Source organism: Homalodisca vitripennis, chromosome 8 (assembly GCF_021130785.1).
Source record: "Homalodisca vitripennis isolate AUS2020 chromosome 8, UT_GWSS_2.1, whole genome shotgun sequence".
NCBI lineage: Eukaryota > Metazoa > Arthropoda > Insecta > Hemiptera > Cicadellidae > Homalodisca > Homalodisca vitripennis.
This window is the reverse complement of record NC_060214.1, coordinates 13,335,675-13,355,753: the sequence shown is the minus strand read 5'-3', so window position 1 is coordinate 13,355,753 and position 20,079 is coordinate 13,335,675. Positions and strand designations below refer to the sequence as shown.

At 32.6% G+C, this 20,079-nt stretch overlaps 2 protein-coding genes across 4 annotated transcripts in view; one reads left to right on the top strand and one right to left on the bottom strand.

The window, feature by feature from the left end:
• Positions 1-10,772, top strand: part of LOC124367319 (syntenin-1-like) — a 38,904-nt gene extending 28,132 nt beyond the window's left edge. The window contains exons 4-7 of the mRNA XM_046824048.1: positions 2,343-2,438; positions 4,115-4,350; positions 6,201-6,464; positions 9,164-10,772. Of these exons, the coding sequence (XP_046680004.1) occupies positions 2,343-2,438; positions 4,115-4,350; positions 6,201-6,464; positions 9,164-9,218 (651 nt within the window). The 3' untranslated portion in view covers positions 9,219-10,772. The remainder of the gene's footprint in view (positions 1-2,342; positions 2,439-4,114; positions 4,351-6,200; positions 6,465-9,163) is intronic.
• A 3,987-nt stretch (positions 10,773-14,759) lies between these two features.
• Positions 14,760-20,079, bottom strand: part of LOC124367315 (mediator of RNA polymerase II transcription subunit 13) — a 132,414-nt gene continuing 127,094 nt past the window's right edge. For all 3 annotated transcript variants that reach the window (XM_046824042.1, XM_046824043.1, XM_046824044.1), the window contains one exon: positions 14,760-17,959. In XM_046824042.1, the coding sequence (XP_046679998.1) occupies positions 17,827-17,959 (133 nt within the window). In that variant the 3' untranslated portion in view covers positions 14,760-17,826. The remainder of the gene's footprint in view (positions 17,960-20,079) is intronic.

The following is a 20,079-nucleotide window of genomic DNA, read 5'->3' as shown; positions in this document are numbered from 1 at the left end:
CCCAGAAATGTGGGTAATTAATTGCTTGTTAATGTGTGATTTCTAGGGCAAATTTGTTTTGCATGTCAGATAGAACAGTAGTTGTTGGTTGATGGAGATAGTTGATGTTGAAAACTAAGGCCAGAGATAGCAGGCCTGTTCGGTCTTCCTGTTTGATAAACTGATAACCACAAGGACTGTGTTCTTTTGTCATTGTAATCATTTTTCCTAGAAACCAGCGGTTACAGTTAATAAACTAACACTACAAATGGATTTGTGAATTAAATTGAATATAGTTTTATGGATTTTATTTCAAGTTACAAAAACTGACCTAGATGTTGTGATTTGTAATTATTTTCACAGCTTCAGTTTAAATGGAAGTTGGAAAATTCACATATTTAATGGAAATGTTCAGAAAAACACAATGAAAACCCTGTGAATGAAAATTTATAACTGGAAAACCCAAGTCCCAAAAATTTTGATGGGTATAATTTAAAAACAAACTCATGTTGTTACCGTTGGAACTAAAATTTTTAAATCAAGAGATTAATACATATAAAGTTTTTACTTGTACACAAAATTTTATATTGTTGTCGTAAAATCAATTACATGTACTTTTATTATTATACAAGTGTGTATGTGTACGCACAATTTTATATATATATATATATATATATATATATATATATATGTTTTGTATAAAATTTACAAAAAGCCAAACATTTTTATACTCTATATGATGTAAAGTACAAATATTTTGCCAGAATTCTAAAGGAGATCTGTCAGTCGCTCATTCCTGAGAAATGTTCCAAAATAAGAATTTGTTATGTTGGTAAGCTTGATAATATCAATAACTAGTATCTTTGGCATGGAGTATTAAGTTGTACAGTCACTAATAATAGTGTAATTAAGGCCTGGAGAGTGTAAACTTCACGTATATGTGGAAGATAGGCTGTAGGTTGTGTGAGTTTACTTAACTCATTGAGGTATTATTATGTTAATAAACTTCCACCAGCTGCTCAACTTGAAATTTAAGCACTCATTACAGTCTTTGCTGTTACAAAGACCATTTATTGTTTAAAGGATTTCTATAATGCCAATGTAACCACTATTAACTTTAAGTAGGCTTTGATTATTGTGTGTACTGCTATATTGCCCTTCTTATTCCTATTTTATTCTATTGGATGTGTCATAACTCTAGTGTTCACATTTTTATGTTGGTTAGTATTAGTTCAACCCCTTTTAATTTAATTTTCTCTAAAGTGTTATTGAATTGCCACATATGTGATCATGAATCAACATCGAATTAATTAAGTCGTAATGGAAAAGAGCAGTTTAAACATATTTGATATCGTTAGAAAAGTGTACAGTCAGCCAGCAAAGGAAGGTTGGATATTTTTCTAACAGAATTTTCCTTTGTTCTAATTTACATTATATATACTGTATGTTAATAGTAGAAATGTAATTTTGTTCTCTCAAACAAAAATCCAATGATCTCTAACAAATTTTTAAATTATGTGTTCAAAGTCTGTAATTGTGTTAGCAGTTAGTTTCAACTTTTAAAAACACAAAAATCTTGTATTAATAAAAAAGATTAAATCAAGTTAAGTTAAATCAAAAAGTATTTAAGTTGCAAGAATTATGTACATTTAATTACATCCCCCAATTAGGCCATTAATTGAGAATGTTCACAAATCGTGAAATAAAATGCATGCCACTAAAAGGGTTAATATTAAAACATTGGATTGTCAGATTTCAATGGCAAGCTTATCAATCATCATTCATACAAGATAAATTGTTGTTATACATTATTACAAAAAAATTTAAACCTTAATTGTTTTTAATAAGGATTTAAATGATTATTTCTAAGACTCAACTGAGTTTCGAATAATGGTTACAATCATAAATAACAATTAGCCTATAAAATAAATAATAGTTGACTATTGTATATAGGTTGTATTTCACCAAGTTATTTAGGATTTTAATTTTGGCAGAATTCCCCCTACAATATACCATGAGTTCAATGAGAATAGTGTCTTTAGGTTCCTATTGGTTGAGGTTGGTGTCTTTGGGTTGTTGATCTGAGATCAACATGGTGTTTAGTTAACCAACAGTTGTAAATATTGCTTAGTAACATTTGTTCCATACGTAAATAAAAAGCTTGATATATCATGATATACAAAGAATAGGCCGTAGTTCATCCATTCTGTCCCATTATTTGTATTTTTAGTAATAAAAAATATTGCACACAAAAACTTAAAAAGTGGAAAAGGTTTACCAGTATAGAAAAATGACAGAAAATAAACATATTTATGGCTTAAGCAACATTAATTTATAGTACTGATTATGTTTTCTTGTCACAGAGAGAATTGGCGCGGACAGAGAGTGGAATGGTGGCTCCGATCTCTAACCTCACTGTGGGGTTGCAACGCGCTCAAGTCAACCACGGCATCCGTGAGGTAACTGCGCTCGACTCTCTAACCAATCTCTTTAAGTATATGTTTAAGTTTTAATATAGAGATAATCAGGTATCAGATAATTGGGAGTGGACAAGAGACAAGGACTGCAATGGTATATGATAGATACATTTTTTTAAATTACATAATTAAAACTAAAAAAAGTGGTGGTTCTCTTGGGACAAGAAGCTTAGGAATTGCACCTAGCCCTAAAGAGACTGAGCTGCTTCCAGAGTAACAGGATATTCTGGATGGGTGGGGGTCGAGATCCACAAGGAAGAATTAAGAGCATTAATCTTAGTCATGTATCCTTGGGAGAAGGGGAAGACAGCCAGCTCTGAACCAGGCTTCCGGTTAAAACAGGCAGGGCGTAGCACGCTCTTATGTCTAGGCTAGCAAGAACCTTTGACTCTTAGGGAACCCCACAAACTCTAACAGTCCATCTCCCGCAGTAGACTAGACCTATCGAACTAACCTCGAAAAAATATTCATTTATGGATGCTATGTCGTTTGTTGTAAATGTTGACCTAACTTCGTGTAACACGATTTTAGCACTACGAAGCAGCTTGCTGACATTACATGGCATGAGATCACTTATTGGAATGTTAAATATTTTATACTCATAAATTATAAATAAATATTTCACTAAAGGACCAGTAAAATACCACCATAAATATTTCTGGGAAAATGAGGCAGTCATCTGTTTATTTGTCCTTTTCGAGTTGCACTGTTACCAACCCAAAAAATTAAATTATTTTCTTACTTTTATTTTGTAGAGTAGGAAAACAATTCAGACTACATGCAGCTCCAGGAGAAAACACAAAGTATTCATAGCATTGTCAGTTTGAGAAACCTGCAAAGTAGGCCAACGGTATGTTGTAGTGATTGTTCCTTAATATTTTCAGTGGGTGGCTAAATTTGCTGTTCTCTGCTGCAACAGTTGTTGTTGCTATTTATCTAATGTCAGTTCTTAGATTATTTTGTGTTAGCTGCCATAAAGCATTACACTCTTTTAGAATCTAATTCCCCTCAATTATTTAGACAAACATGCTCTCCTGTCAAGATTATTGATGGGCTGTGACCAATATTAGTGAAATTTTGTTTTAATTAATTTTCCTTCAGTATGAACACTACTGCAATATAATGCAAAAATGGCCCTCATCAGAATGTTTTATATATGAGTATCAAAAATTTTGAGATTGAGACTATCAGAAATATAAATGGTGTTTGTAAAAGTACTTATTTTTAATTTAAACTATTATTATTAAAAACATCTGATCTTCTCAGCAGAGTTGCTACAAAATAAACCGATACAGCAGAGTTTTAAAGGACCCAACAGAACATAACTCTGCTGCCCTTTAACCTTTTGACCCCAAAATCAGTTTTCCTTGGGCTAAGAGGTTCACATCACGTAACTTGGAACCTATGTACCAAGTTTCAAACCTCTAGGACCTTTTTATCAAAAGTTATCTATAGCACAAACTGACGGACAATGAGACCGTGTTAAGAAGGACGTATCGGTTCCTAATTTTTAAAATTTATTTTTACCATAGAAAGTAAATGTAATTTTTAGTTTTAAATGATTCCACTTCAAGATACAATTTTATTTTGGAATGAATTTGTTTTCCAATCGAATAAAATTACATTTCTCTGATTTGTCGCGGTATGTTTGTGTACAGTTGGTGCTGTGCAAGGACAGGGATGGCAAGGTGGGAGTACGAGTAGCTGCTATCAACAAGGGAGTGTTTGTGTGTCTGGTGATGAAGGATACTCCGGCAGCAATGGCAGGTCTCAGGTTCGGAGACCAGTTGCTGCAGGTCAACGGTGAGGTACTGGCGGGATACAGCCGTGATCAGGTCCACAACCTGTTCAAGAAAAGTCCTGTCAACGGAATCTCTGTCATCGTCAGAGACAGGTGAGTTGAATATTCCGTATCGTGTGAGTATTTCACTGATCGGAGTGGCCCATAGCCTACAGCCTCATATACTTTTTCAGCTACCTATCTTATTTATACACTAGAATAAATGCTATTTTGTATGTAATAGATATAAAAAGGTGGAAGAAATGTGTAAGGGATGATTAGAAGGCCATTGAAAAAATATGTGTAAAACTATAATTTTAGAATCACTGCAATTGGAAATGTCTTTCATTAACCCTTAAAGCGCTAATCTAAATTACTGTCAAACGCTAAGACATAAAAAAATTTTTCTTTTTAAATTTCCCAATGCTAATTTTTGTTTTATATACCTTGGTATTACCTTAATAAGAAAAAATAATAAACATGTAATATTACATATTTTTGAAAATTTTATATGCACGAAAATATTTGAAATTTTGAATAAACTGCATTGCAGGATAATGTACATAGCAACACTATTTGACAGACTACATTACATTTATACAGGTTATTTATAATGAGTAAATTGTAACTGAAGTTCCTGTATAATTAGTACATAAAATAAATAAGTTCAGTATAAGATTTTGAAATGTAATAATGTGAAATTCAACACAAACTTATTTATAGATAGCCTACAAGGGAAATGAAACAAATATTGTACTTATAAACCTTATTTATTTAGAATAAATAAACTGGACTTGTATGGTGAAACTGCTATAAAATACAAAACAAATAATTGAAAAAAATATTACACATAATATACCAAAAATGCGCTCATTTGTCAAAACTTGGATCATCTGGATTAGCCATTATAACAAAAAATTATACTAAATGTTAGTAAAAACAATTTTATAAGAATTGTATAAGATAATTGTATAAGAATTACAACGGACTGATTCAAAACACTTTGTTAAACAATATAACCAACATACGACCAACACACACGTAGTTAAACAGCTGAATGAAATAAACGCGTCTGTAGGCGTATGCCGCGTCACAGGCCATACAAAAAATGGTGGCGATTGCTTTCAACCCGAGTAGATACCGTTACAAAGTCCACCAACGGTGACAAAGCGTTTTGTCTAGTCCCGACAGTTGAAAGGAACATCGATCTGCTCTCTTACGGAAGTTTTAACAACTAATTCTTCGCCATGTCATAAGTAAAGCTTTTGCGTTTGTAGACGTAATCCGCGTTTAAAGCATCGGCAGTTCCGCGTCTTTAGGCATTAGCCGCGTTGGAAGGGTTAAAACAATATTCTGACTTTCCCATCTATTTACATTTTTCAATGTATTTTCTTCTACAAGTATCCACCAAATTTCACTGTCACCAACAATGTTGATCATAATTACCATTTAAGGATTATAAATGACCTTATTTTAGCTCAAAACAAAATTATTTGAAAATCGGTGCTTTTATGCCGGCATTTGTCTTTTTAACTCTTTGCCTCTTTACTTGAAAAATGTTGATGACCGGGAATTCCTGAATAAACTTAAAAAGTTCCTTATTTTAAAATAATACTGCAGTGTTCGAGAATACCTAGAAGAGAGAAAAATGTAGACCTCCATAATTAGTTTACCTTATTTTAGGTTTCATGGGCAACTTTGTATAGATTTATTACTTTTATATACTACATTGTATATACATGTATTTTGACGATTGTCTATGCATTTTGTTTTTTTGACAATAAATGAATTGAGCTGACTTGAATTATTTGTTATGTACTTGGTTTTGATTACTGAAATTGGTCATTATTCTTAAGGGGCAGCTCTAAATGTTGTTCAATATTTAAAAATTAATTTGTTTAAATAACTATCGAGTGTTATTCTGGTTATTGGAACAGTTTCACTGAAGTGTAAATGTTGGCCAGACCGTTCGAGCGAACCGTGACCCTCCACAAGGACAGTGTTGGTCACGTAGGGTTCCACTTCAAGAACGGAGAGATATTCCGGCTAGTGAAGGACTCGAGTGCGGCGCGCAACGGAGTTCTGACAGAACACCACCTCCTCGAAGTGGACGGCCAGAACGTCGTGGGACTCAAGGATAAAGAGATTGCTACGATCATAGAGAAGGCTCCTCCTGTCGTCACCATCACGGTTATTCCCACTTTCGTCTATGACCACATCATGAAGAAGTGAGTGTTCTGCTTTTGTTTGATCCTTACTATCCTCTGTAGTGTAATTTCTGACATATTGACTACTAACATAGTGAAATGTTAGTATTTTTTGGTTCACTTAGGAACAGAAGATTACTCATCGTACTCAGTCCTAAAAGGATCTTTGTGCTGCTTCCGGAGTGACAGGATATTTAGGATGGGTAAGGCTGGGGTAGGAGCCATTTTTCATCAAGATCCCAAGAGGAAGACAAACCGTTACCTATGAAATGTTATACAACCTGTTTGTATCTTTTATAGATTAACCCTTACCACTAATAAATCCATTAACTTTCCTATAACGCCAAGACAAGTAAAAAAATGTTGTTTCTTTAAGTTCAAAGCTAATTTTGATTATAGCTAAATTATTAAAGGTAAAAGAAAAAAAAGTATAAAACAGGGAATTTTACTTAAAATTAGTGTATTTATTGATAAAAATAAAAAAGAACTATTTACAAAACTGTTTTTAATAAATTTTAATTTCATTGTAAAACATAACTAAATTGAAAAGTTTAATTACATTTTAATACAAAATAAGATAAATATTTCAATCTAATCACAACACTGCCACACGATGAAGAATAATAACAAGATACGCAGTAGACGCACACGCGATCATGAAAACCAAGGAAGCAGTAATACATGCCACGGATATGTTTGGTTATGGCTCTGGAGGAAATGCAGAACTGATGAGCAGGTGCTCGGAGTTAGACAAAGGGCGCTCCCCTCCCCCTGCCGCAGAGTGAAGGTCGTTTATAAATACTGCCTTGGCAACTGTGATAAGCATGGAGTGTGCACCAGGTATTTCGAAGGTTAAAATCTATCATTCTAATATATCCGTCTACAGCGTGGGAAGGGTTAATCAATTTGATTCGCTACAAAAGATGTTGAAAAGTCTGAATTTTAACATTTATTCTTTGATGTACTTCAAACGTACTGAAAGTAGATATATTCAAATGATAGAAATTTGTATAAAACTAATTTAAATCAAACTTGCTGTGAAGGTTTCAAACCTATGTTGCAAGATCAGAGCTTTCCAAGATTTTTTTTAGAACAGAAGTGACTGTCTGGCAGAATGATGTCCTATGGAGGAGGGAGATCTCTCTGTACTGCCACTGCCACATCTCTCATTCATTTCTTACACTAAACTCTCAATTTTCATAGTTTGGGAGAAATATTCTTTAGTTTAACCCTGGAGCAGACCATTACTCAGTAACCATATGGTACCGACTCATGTTTTTATTATTTATTCTTACGCAAGTCGAAGTTTTCACATTAAATTTTGAATAGTAGTTCTCGGATACATACTTAACAAACCTACTGGTATTTATTCCGCTGTCTGTGAGCCCGAGTTCCGTATTTGATCAGCTGTAACGTCATGTACTCTGAGACACAGTCACGTTTTGATACCATGCTTCAAGGTTATTTGTGCCGAAATATTATGCACATTGTCTGAGTATTGTTGTAAATATGTGTTCTAACCCTTTTAGGAATGAGCAAGCTATTTATAGCTCGCAAAGTACGCTGTCCAAGAAGACGATGTGGGCTGTACGTACTACGCTTTTGTTTCAATGCTTATGAGTAACAAAACATTGTAAAATCATGATATCTGTATATCCCATGACTTATGTACAAATATTTTATGCAATTGTGTTGGTAGTATAAGTATACATATTTTTCATTGCTCTACAGCTATGTAACTCCAGCTGTGTCATCAGATAGGCGATTGTGTATTTGTTTTTTTTTTATCCGTATCTTCCAACCAATCAGCATCAAATTCTGTACTCTTACAGAAAATAAAGGAAGAAACTGAAAAATGTTATTTCTTACAGTGAAGTTATTTTTTGTTCATATAGTAAACTAATGGTAAACAACAAAAAATAAAAGTATTTTTTTTTATTTTGTAATCAACACACATTAAATAATGCTATATTGTATATAGACAAAGTTATTGTTAATAATCGGATAAAAACATTTAAATTTTATTTTTTATAATGTATTTGTAAAAATGTTTGAATTTTCCATATTTTATTCTTTAGTACACCCTTCAGAAAAAATTACAAACATTTTTGTTGTTCCAAAAGGGTTTTGCCCTAATTAGCAGGCTATTTTTTTGGCAATTTTGCAAACTATTTTTATAAAATTAATACAAATTCTGTTATCACTGTTAATCTACCTATATTTAGTATCATTTTGTTCACAATGAACTAGAGGACAATTTATATGTAATACGAATCATTAAGTCAAAAATTACAGTTGTGATAAAATAAAAAAGGATGGGTGTACTCAGGGAATATAGTTGGGTAAATAAATTTTAAATTCCACAATAGGAAAAATATAAAAAATGTATTCAAGTTTTTGAAAATGTATAGTTATGTATTCTTTATTTGATAAATAATTTTTAATTCATAAATTGGGTATAGTATGCGTTATACTATTATTGTTTTATATATTTGTTTGTAGTCCAGTTGTCTCTGATGTTGAAACGATGTAGAGAGTTTGTTTTGAGCTTCTTCATCACCGACTGTTATGGATCTCTTCAGATGGATATTTCCAGGAGTCACGAATCTGTCACAGTGTTAGACTTCAAACGCTGCAATAAGTGGAAGGTGAACTGGAGCTGAACTTAACATCAATTTTGAATGTTTGGTGTAACTATTAAGTCTATGTTCTGTTTCCAGAATGGCCAGTAACCTAGTGAAGGCTGCCATGGACCACTCTGTCCCCAGCCTTTAATGGATCTCTGCTGACGACGTCTTTACCGATCATTACTTGACGCTAGACTGTGTTACTTTTTTCCATAATGTATTTATGTCGTGTTCCAAGCTACTTTTGTCTTTCAGTCAACGGCTTTGAAACTTCCCTTCCTGTTGCAATTTTTTTTCGCAAATCATTAAAAACGCTTGGACACAAATGTTTTGGTACTACACAAATTCCTCCATCACCTTGGAAGTGTTTTTATTGTAAAAATAATGTTGCAAAAACTCAAAAATAGGCTCTCTATTTAGTTTTTTTGTGTACTCTTAACAAAGTGCATTCAATCTAAGATGTTATCTGTATTCTAAGACTAATACGAGATGCCTAAATGACCTGATTTTAAATGATTTGTTGGCAATATTTTTATATAACTGTATCTGACGTGTGATGTATTATTTGTAATTAACTCAGTTAAATTTGCAATGAGCACGTGCCATGTTAAGACATGAAGAAGTTGATTATGATTTAGGACTTCTTTTAACAATTTTATATATTTTATATGCATATTATACATATTATATATTATTCCCAGTTAATAATCCATGAATCTATTTTATAATTGTATGTTGATCTTTATACAGAGTGCGTCAAAAGTATGAGCTGCCTCCCCACAAAGATTTTAACTTTAAAGATTAGAAATAATTTTGAACAATCCCAGCTGTTAAATGTTTTTCAATATTTAATTTTAAATGAGCAATCAGCAGTGTGTTATCAAACTTATCATTAACTAGTGCATTCTGAGGACGTTTGGAAATTAAATTTTATATAAACAAATTTAGATGTAATCAAGAGGATCTCATACTTTCGGTGTACACTGTGGTTATAACTGAGTTGGAATTGTGCAATTATAACTTTGAAACATAATACTTGTTAAACGAGCTCACTTATTTCTACGGCGTGTTTTAGATCTGATCGAGAATTGTTTATTGTTAACAGCAAAGTGATTTGTCATAGCTTAAATAAACATTATTAAAGTATGTTAGTTAGTAGTAAAAATCGTTAATTGTGAACAATACAAGTTTTGTTTATTAGCACCACTTTGTCGTTTGTTTTCTGTTTTCATTACAAATGAAATTTCAATGCTGATTTAAACTCTGATATTGTAGACTTGGGTAATAAATTCAGCCTGTGTTCGAGTGAAGTTTGAATTCTGTTAATTGAAATTACTAGAGGACGTAGATACCATAATTAGGAAGACTGATACACAATCTGTAGAGTGCGTTGTTATACCGTAGCCATTGGTGCAGTGTTGGTATTTCCACTGCTTTGTTTAAACCGTTAATTGTGTCAAAATGGAATCAGTAGCTTTAAATAAAACTACCAAATCTAGTTTTTTTTTTCCGTTAGCTCGTGTAATATTGCCTAAGTAGAGTTGGTAAGTGTCTGTGACTCGCAAGTAGAACATAGTCGTTATTTTTGCACAACATAATATTACCACTCTGAAGAGTTTAATATGTTAGATTCATTAGGAAATATATATTTCGTGTTTTGTATATGTTTATGTATGATTTAAATAAAACTATTACTATTTAACTGCAGTACTTGTTCAATACCACACCACAACTGCCATCACTCTCAGGATCAACAGTATTACATTTTCACAATGATTGTGGCAGAGCATTGGTGAAGTTTCTCCTCAATTCAAACTATTAATTAATTTATAATAAAGCACAAAAATATTTTCATGATATCGATAAGAAAATTTACTATTCAAACATTTATAATTTGAAATTTAGGATAGTTCCAACTTTTTTCCTAGCTGCTTGACATTTCTGTATAATAATATGTGCCTATAATTTAAAATTTTGAACGCAATGTATTAAAAACATACTAAGACTAGAGTAAGTGTGTCCATACGTAGCAGCATCTTTTCGGATAGTTTTAACATATCCAGGGACAGACTGCTCATCAAGAAGGGGAAGAAAACTGATATGCAATTACTGACCAATTTCAATTCTGCCTGTAAAATCTAAATTAATAGAAAAAGTAGTCTGCAGTCAAATGAGTACTTACCTGGGGGACAATAAAATCTTGCTTTGATTACCTTTGTAAATGGCCGTGTTGATAGAATATGAATATGGTTCAAGTAATTAATTGGTACTTAATTGGTGGAGTACCACAAGGATTGATTTTTGACCCTTTGTTTTTTTCTTGTTTTCATTAATGATGACATTGCTAAGGTAACTCCTGAAAGCAAACTCTTCATGTTTGCTGGTTACACAACTATAATTGTTAAGTATAAGGACACCAATGTGTCAAATGTGTGTCTGGAAATTACCTGAGTGATGTCCTCCTTCATAAGGACAGTGCCCAACCTATACTGCATTGGTTTTCACATAATTTCTGACCCAAGATTGATATTGCTTTATTGGAACATACTTGTAGATGGGTTTCATTCCACAAGAGAACGAATAATTACTAAAACTGATTTAAATATGTTGTATCTTACCTTATTTTCTAACAGTAACCAACTGAATTCAGATTCAGAATTAACCATCACTTCTCTGAACTTCATATTCCAGATGATCTCTTCTTTTTCCAAGACATCTTTTTATCAAAATACAATAAGTCATTTTAGAGGAATCTACAGGTTTCGAAATAAGCAGACCAGACATATAATTCAAATATCATATTCTAATTTCAAAATACTTGCTGTACATACACAAAAAACGACCATTTTAGAAATATTTTATTTAAATAATATATTATGGATATTTTACAGACAAAACAGCTCATAATTGTTCAAAATCATTATCTCCCTTTAAATATTAATATTAATAACATTATTTAATTCATGATAACCCCATTCTCTACAAATACTAACAATGCCTAGACTAAGACATACAAAATGTACATGCACGGAACATAATTTCTGTCATGTTTGTACTCTGCGTCTCATGTACAGGGGGGCGGGGCGGGGCGGGGACCGATATGTCTTGGTATTAGGGAACATTCCACCCCATAACGTACGCTTACATTAATCCCTTGGCCCCCAGCAACAAGTATTTACATCTCTCGTGTCAGGAAGTTGCAACCATCGTTTCTACAAAAATAAATAACACAAAGAAATAACGCTACCCTAAATTTTTAACTAAATTTATTCACAAGAATAATGATTGTAAAACTTTATACGATGTATATAATATACTCTTTATATATTAAAAAACAGGGATATTTTAATTAGTGGAATAATCCCCTTAACCTAGATAATTAACTACTTTACACTGGATTAATAATTGATTTGTTTTTCTTCAATTCCACTTTGGTTTGAAGCTACCAGTCAACAAAGGATGGTCCATTCACTATTTACACTCACTATGTACAAAATAAACAACAACGAAAGAATACAGCCGACGACAAAGAGTCCGCTATTGGTTCCTAGACTAGGCTAGATCCGATACAACCAGTTTTTTATGAAATTGCAGCAACCTGTTCAACCAACTCGAAACTTCTCGGACTTATTATTTCAGATACACAACAATTTACTTTAATGGCAGTATTATTTCAGCACTATGAACACTGAAGTGTATGAACTGTTAGAGGCAATTCCACATTTACTATCTGTTCCCCGATAACGATTTGAAACAAAAAAATTGCTACAATTTCAATCATATCAGTTTAAAACAGTTTCTACGAGAAATCCAAATGCTTCATTCCAAATTTTGCCACTCGTCTTTGCATGGATACAACAATTAATTTGTTACAACCCCTTCCCAGAATCACACCTCCATAATGTAAGGGTGCGAATAAAACTAAAATTTTAAATTGTACATAACAGATGTATTGCTTAAATAATGCATGTCATTATTAGGCCTTGCAGTAGGCAAGTCGTAACAAGATATTAACACGAAACACCGTACAATTATTTTCACCTAACAGTTTGTACTGTATTCAGTGAAAAGGAAATTTGTTTAACAACATGAACATTTTATTTAGTAGGTAGGGAATTTATAAGAATTCAAGTTATTTTATTGAATTGCATTTTAATCAGCAACATCAACGATTAATAATAATAATAATAAACACATAACAGAGAAAAAGGCATGTTTTGACGTATTTACAAACGTTCATTACAATTGTTACGTAACATTAGGCTCTCGGATTTTTATTCAGGGTTGTTCGCACAAGTTCTGCAGACAACATTAGGCCTACCGCACACTGACAAATCCAGGCTAGGATGTTGCAAGCCTGAACATAAATCTGAGAACGTGACGCTGGCTTTAGCCTATGGCTCTCAATAATCTGAGAACGTAATGTTGGCTTTAGCCTATGGCTCTCAATAATCTGAGAACGTGACGCTGGCTTTAGCCTATGGCTCTCAATAATCTGAGAACGTAATGTTGGCTTTAGCCTATGGCTCTCAATAATCTGAGAACGTAATGTTGGCTTTAGTGGCTCTCATAACGTTGGCTTTAATCTGTGGCTCTCAATAATCTGAGAATGTAACGTTGGCTTTACCCCTTAACTCCAAAAAATCTGAGAACGTAACGTTGATTTTAGCCTGTGGCTCTCAATAGGCTTGAACCACCACAAACTCGGATTGAGCAGACAACTTTAAGCCTACCGCACACAGACAAACCCAGGCTGGGGTGTTGCAAGCCTGAAAAAAATCTGAGAATGTGATGTTGGCTTTAGCTTATGGCTCCAAAAAATCTGAGAACGTAACGTTGATTTTAGCCTGTGGCTCTCAATAGGCTTGAACCACCACAAACTCGGATTGAGCAGTCAACTTTAAGCCTACCGCACACAGACAAACCCAGGCTGGGGTGTTGCAAGCCTGAAAAAAAATCTGAGAATGTAACGTTGGCTTTAGCCCATGACTCCAAAAAATCTGAGAACGTAACGTTGATTTTAGCCTGTGGCTCTCAATAGACTTGAACCACCACAAACTCGGATTGAGCAGACAACTTTAAGCCTACCGCACACAGACAAACCCAGGCTGGGGTGTTGCAAGCCTGAAAAAAAATATGAGAATGTAACGTTGGCTTTAGCCTGTGGCTCTCAATAGGCTTGAACCTCCACAAACTCGGATTGTGCAGATGACAACTTTAGGCCTACTGCAAACCCAGGCTTGGGTGTTACGAGCATGAACAAAAATCTGAGAACGTAACGTTGATTTTAGCCTGTGGCTCTCAATAGGCTTGAATCCCCACAAACTAGGATCGTGCAGTCAACTTTAAGCCTACCGCACACTGACAAACCCAGGCTGGGGTGTTGCAAGCCTGAAAGAAATCTGATAACGTAACGTTGGCTTTAGCCTGTAGTTCTCAACAGGCTTGAACCTCCACAAACTCGGATTGTGCAGATGACAACTTTAGGCCTACTGCAAACCCAGGCTTGGGTGTTACGAGTATGAACAAAAATCTGAGAACGTAACATTCGCTTTAGCCTGTGGTTTTCAATAGACTTGAACCTCCACAAACACAATCAGATGGTCAGGTCAGGGTTGGTTAGGAAACAGCATATTATTAACAAGGGCAGCTTCGTGTCACAAATAAAAAATTTGTACCAACAACTACAACCAAAGAACAAAAAGTGTCTTATTCTTATCAAAAACACTTTATTAAACAATGAAAATTATATTTGACTTTTTTTAAATTTGTAAACAGAACAACAATACACTTTGACAAATTTTAACTTTTTTTAAAATAGTACAACAGAGTATAAATTTAATTTTTAAGAGCACTAACCATGGTTTAAAGTAAATGTATTGACTGTTCCTTCATTCTGAGAAATGCAACACTCAAAATGTTTACTTAGAAATAGCTTGTTTCATACATATCACAAAAGTATGGTTACATATTTTATCATTCCCTTCTATATTGATTTAGGTGCAAATTAACTCTTTTGCCAAAACTTCCATATGAAAATTATGGGATATGTTAGATGTTATAAAACACTAAGAATCGTACAATGAATTTGATAATGACTTTAAAATCTAGACTTTTATGAACTAGTTGGAAAATCTTTAGTATTTATAAAAACTAGATTGCATTTACAATCAAATACAAAGTATTAAGAAAAATAACATTATTTAAAATCCTGTCCATAAGAGTTCAGGTCTGAAATATTCAACGAACCATATCTGAGGCATTCAAATATCAAAACAGAGTTCTTACAAAGCTTTATAATCCAATAATAAAAATAATGGAAGAATTTTAAAGAACAAAATGGTTTTAAAGACCACAGATGATTCAATAACATTTCCTGCTTTTCTCTGAAACAAAATAAAAATTGCTTTTACATTTTGAATTTGTCCCTCTTGTTGTAGTGCTTTTAATTTTAAACAAAACTTAACAATGAATATAAATTTTCCTACACTATCCGAAAACCTACATATAAAAAATATTAACATAAATTTTCAAATGCTAGGAATATTTTAATGAATTTAATGTGAGATTGGATGTTTATAAAATACAACACAGTAGGCATAAATATTACAAGAACTAACCATAAGAAATCTGGGTCATAAATGTTGTAAATTGCATAAAAAATAAAAGAGACTCAAAGAATATTGTACGTACATAAATACAAGATAGTTATTTAATTATGTATTTATGAAGTGAAAATAATTTGCCTAAAGCTCACTCAAAACTAAATTTATCGCACAAAAAGTAACTGTAAGAAATCTGGATCATGAGTTATGAGTTATGAGCATCAAAAAAATCCACGATAGTTATTTAATTCTGTATTTATGTAGTAAAAACACTTTGTCCAAAGCTCACTCAAAATTTAAATAAAATTTACCACAAAACCAAGAGAAAAACTCTGATAGAAGGCACAGACAACACATGTACTTAAAAACCATAACAATTGCCAAAACCTCATTTTGTACTAAAAAAACTTTACAACTGATTGTACTCATGTCAATAAAATCATTTAATAAAATATATACTGAACAAATTTGTTAACTATATACACCATAACATACAGTACCAGGCCGTCGTAATGTGTCAATAGTGTTGAGAAGTTGAAGTGTTTGGTCAGTAATACTGTCGACTGATAAATTTGACACTTAGTGATAAAATAAACAGAACGTGTTAAATGTGATCATGACCAACCAAAATTTTCATAATACTGTTTATTAAATCACCACCAGGTTCATCTACAACAGTTGAAAATACTAAAATACAATATTAAAAAATAAACGTGAAAATTAATCAAAAATAAATGTACACTCAACAACCAAAACATAAAATATTACCAACTAACAAAACAAAGTTTTTTCCAAGTTGTCCGATTAAAAGTGGCAAAATTATAAAAATAACAATTTTGTTTTATTAATTGAAAACTAAACGGCGACGAACTGAAATCGTGTATTACCCTTATATCACAATCTGTCAGATCTAATTACATTAATTATTTACAACCTTCTCTCTAGAATACTGACTAATAAAACGTGATTTATTGGAGTTTTGAACCTGTAATTAATTATTTTATTACATGTTACACAATTTCCTATTACTTATAAAATCTACAAAATATTGCAGTAAGGTTGGTTTATTAAAAAAACAACTATATAACTAAAAACCTTATTTAAAAGATAATTATCAACTCGATTGTAAAAACCCAACGTCAACAAAAAATACAATAACAAAACTCTCGTTTATTTTAAGCTAATATAATAAATTACCTATTAAAATAAATTCTATCACTTATGTTTAAAAAGTGTATAAAAAGTTTACAATAGGATCTAATAGAGTAATTGACTGGCAGTTAGGCGTACCGATCTCTGTCCGTAGATGGCGCGCGCGCGTATGCAACTCGTTTAGAATAGTTAGTCGATAACGATTATGTTATGTTGCGTTCAGAATGTGGAGAGGCCTAACTATAATAGGGTGAATTTTTGGCCGACTGCGTAAATTTACGTTCACTGACAAAGAGACTTACAACACTAATTCTTTATGCCAGAACAAAGTCACATCAAATTATTTGACTGACAGTCTAATTTTGGTGACGGGAGTTAAGATTTGTTCAGATGACAAAACGGACCGGAGTTTGAATTGTTACCGAGGCCAAAAACCGAATAATGTCCCTATTATAAACTAAAACCTATGAATAGGTGAAACTTAAGTACATACGGTACGTATTTGAGTTATGTACTAAACAACAGTTGATTACGTTGAGAGGCCGAGCTCTCAGACGAGAACGGCCTCCCGAAGTACAGGGAACTTAAGTAGTATCTCTGCGTATTAGAGCGGCCGATCTAGACCCGGAAGTATTGCACTATGGACCGTGACAGAGAGGAGGAACCGAATTACACTATACACACTGTCACACAGTCATCTAAGATGTTATGCAATAAATAAATTATAATACACTATGAACAGAGAGGGAAAGTTTTACATATTTTCATATAAATATTATTTACAAGTCGCACACATATACATCACATAACAGCCCTTCCTGCTGTGTCTATATAATTAAAAGAAGGAGATATCAACAAATCGATAAAAATCATCTAATGAACACTTACGTTCTGTTTGGACCTTTAAACTTGAAATCTATCTGTCTTTATTAAAACGTCGCTATTACGTGAACGCGGCGGCGGCGTGTGGCAGTTGGTTGTCTACAGCGGGTGCGGGGGTCAAACGAGTGCGGAAGTCATGTGATAGAGCTGCATGAGTATCTGCATGTGCACGGGCAGGCAGGAGAGACGGTCGTGCGTGTTGGAGTCCAGCGCCAGCCATGACAGTGAGTTGTAGCCTTCCAGCACGTACCTGTCGGAACACGTTTGCTTTCAATAACGGATTTTGGAAATATAAGCCACATGTTTCTTAGTTTAAATCAGCACGATGTACCTTTGAAACTACACTTAATTAACTGACAAAGTAAAACAAATTATTATTAAGTGATTTTTGACATTATGAGGTTACAACAGCAGTGGCGTAGCTAAGGAGAAATATGAGGGGGCTACAACCCCCCCTTAAATATTTATTATTTATATATTTTATTTAAAAATTTGCCTTTGAATTAGGCCTGTATAATTAATTAGTTACATTTCCGTTACATAAATACATAATAAGTTACATTATTTAACTAGTTTGGATTTAAATTTATTCAGATTTATTTATTCCATAACTCCAAGAACAGTGAGCTCTTCAAACAGATTCACCTAACCCCCAATGCTAGAGTCTAGTTACACCACTGTACAATAATATATACACATTCAAAATAAGTTTGATTATTCATCACATCTAAACGTGTTTAATGGATTTTCCATTCGATTACACATATTTTAGAGTTAGCATTTTAATATATAAAAGAATAATAAATCCTAGAGATTTAACAACTCATTTAACCCATTGGCCTAGTAGTTTTTCTGGTGCTGCATGGACCTGAACTAGCAATTAATTTTGCTGAAAGTGTAAAGGTTTCGTATAATTTTTATAGAAACCTAAATAATTAAGTTATTACCATGGTTATTTTACCATCATGTTTCTAAGAAACTAGGCTACATTTTACAATTATAAAATTAATTTTTATTTAGTTTTAAATTTACTAATAATGTTAATTATAACAAAAATGTTGGGTTTTTTATGTAAAAAATATTTAGTTTTAATTTTTTTTTTTCACTATTAAAATTATTTATTATCTAAAAACTGAATATATATTATTGTTCAGTAACTCTTTGTAATGAAAAATAAATTATATTAAAATTTTTATTTTAACATTTATTATTTAAAAAAATTATATTTGTGTACTCATCAAGTGCAGTTTTTCCATCAGTTTGCACGGGTCACAGATTTTGTACCATTCACACAATTTGCATATAAAAACACAGAACTACACTAAAAAAATACACTGTAAAAATAAAATAAATAAAACAAAAATAATAAATAAAAAAATAAAACTTCACAAACAAATGACAAACGACGTTGTTTCTATTTTTCAGGCTAGCCTTTAGCCTTGCAACAAAACAAAATTTTACCGAATATCACAAATAAATATTTAAATGGATTTTATAAAACTACTGTAATAAACTTTCAATAATATTGTCAAAAGTGCTAGCCTTAATTTTAGACGTAACATAATCCTAGTTATCAACACAAAATAAGCACTGGTAATTAGATTACAATTATTGAAAAAAGTGATATTTTTCTGCCATAGTTGGCACACCTGAACTCACTAACAACTCAAAAGGTCTGCAGAAAGCGTATTGGCATACCCTCTAACGGGAAAAACTATAAATACTTTAAATAATACATAGCAACGTCACCAGATCGTGCTGCGCACTTGAGTCCAGGTTCGGTCCGTGCATCACTGCACACAGTATATACGTGAGTCTAGGCCAATGGGTTAAATAGTGGTTTGTACTTATTAAATCACACGGCAAAAGCAACTTATAAAGTAGTCGCAGTAGATAAATAACTGCCCATATTTTCAAGCATCATATCTAAAGGAATTTTTGTTTTCTGTTATATATAAATAAAAGTAAAGATTCTACAATATTTGAAAATTCTTGAATTTGAAAAACAAAAATAACCACCACGAATATAACAAAAATTTGACCTAACTTTTTATATTTTTGAAGTGAGTTGCTTGCCATTACAGAAGAAATCTAGAGGAACTCAATTTTGGATTTTCTGAACAAATTTTGGATACATGACCAGAGAATTCAATATTTGGTGTTTGACGCTAAAATTGCTCAGCAACCACTAGTTTTTGCAGGATTAATTTTTTGCATGAGCGATAATATTTATTCCAGTCCATTATTCAAATATATTTTGGCAAAAACAAATACAGTATATAAACATGTCACAGTTGAGAGGTATCACCTCATTGTTGCTCCAGGCTTGTGCAAGCTTACCTTGAAAGTGATCTTGCTTGCTTATGGATT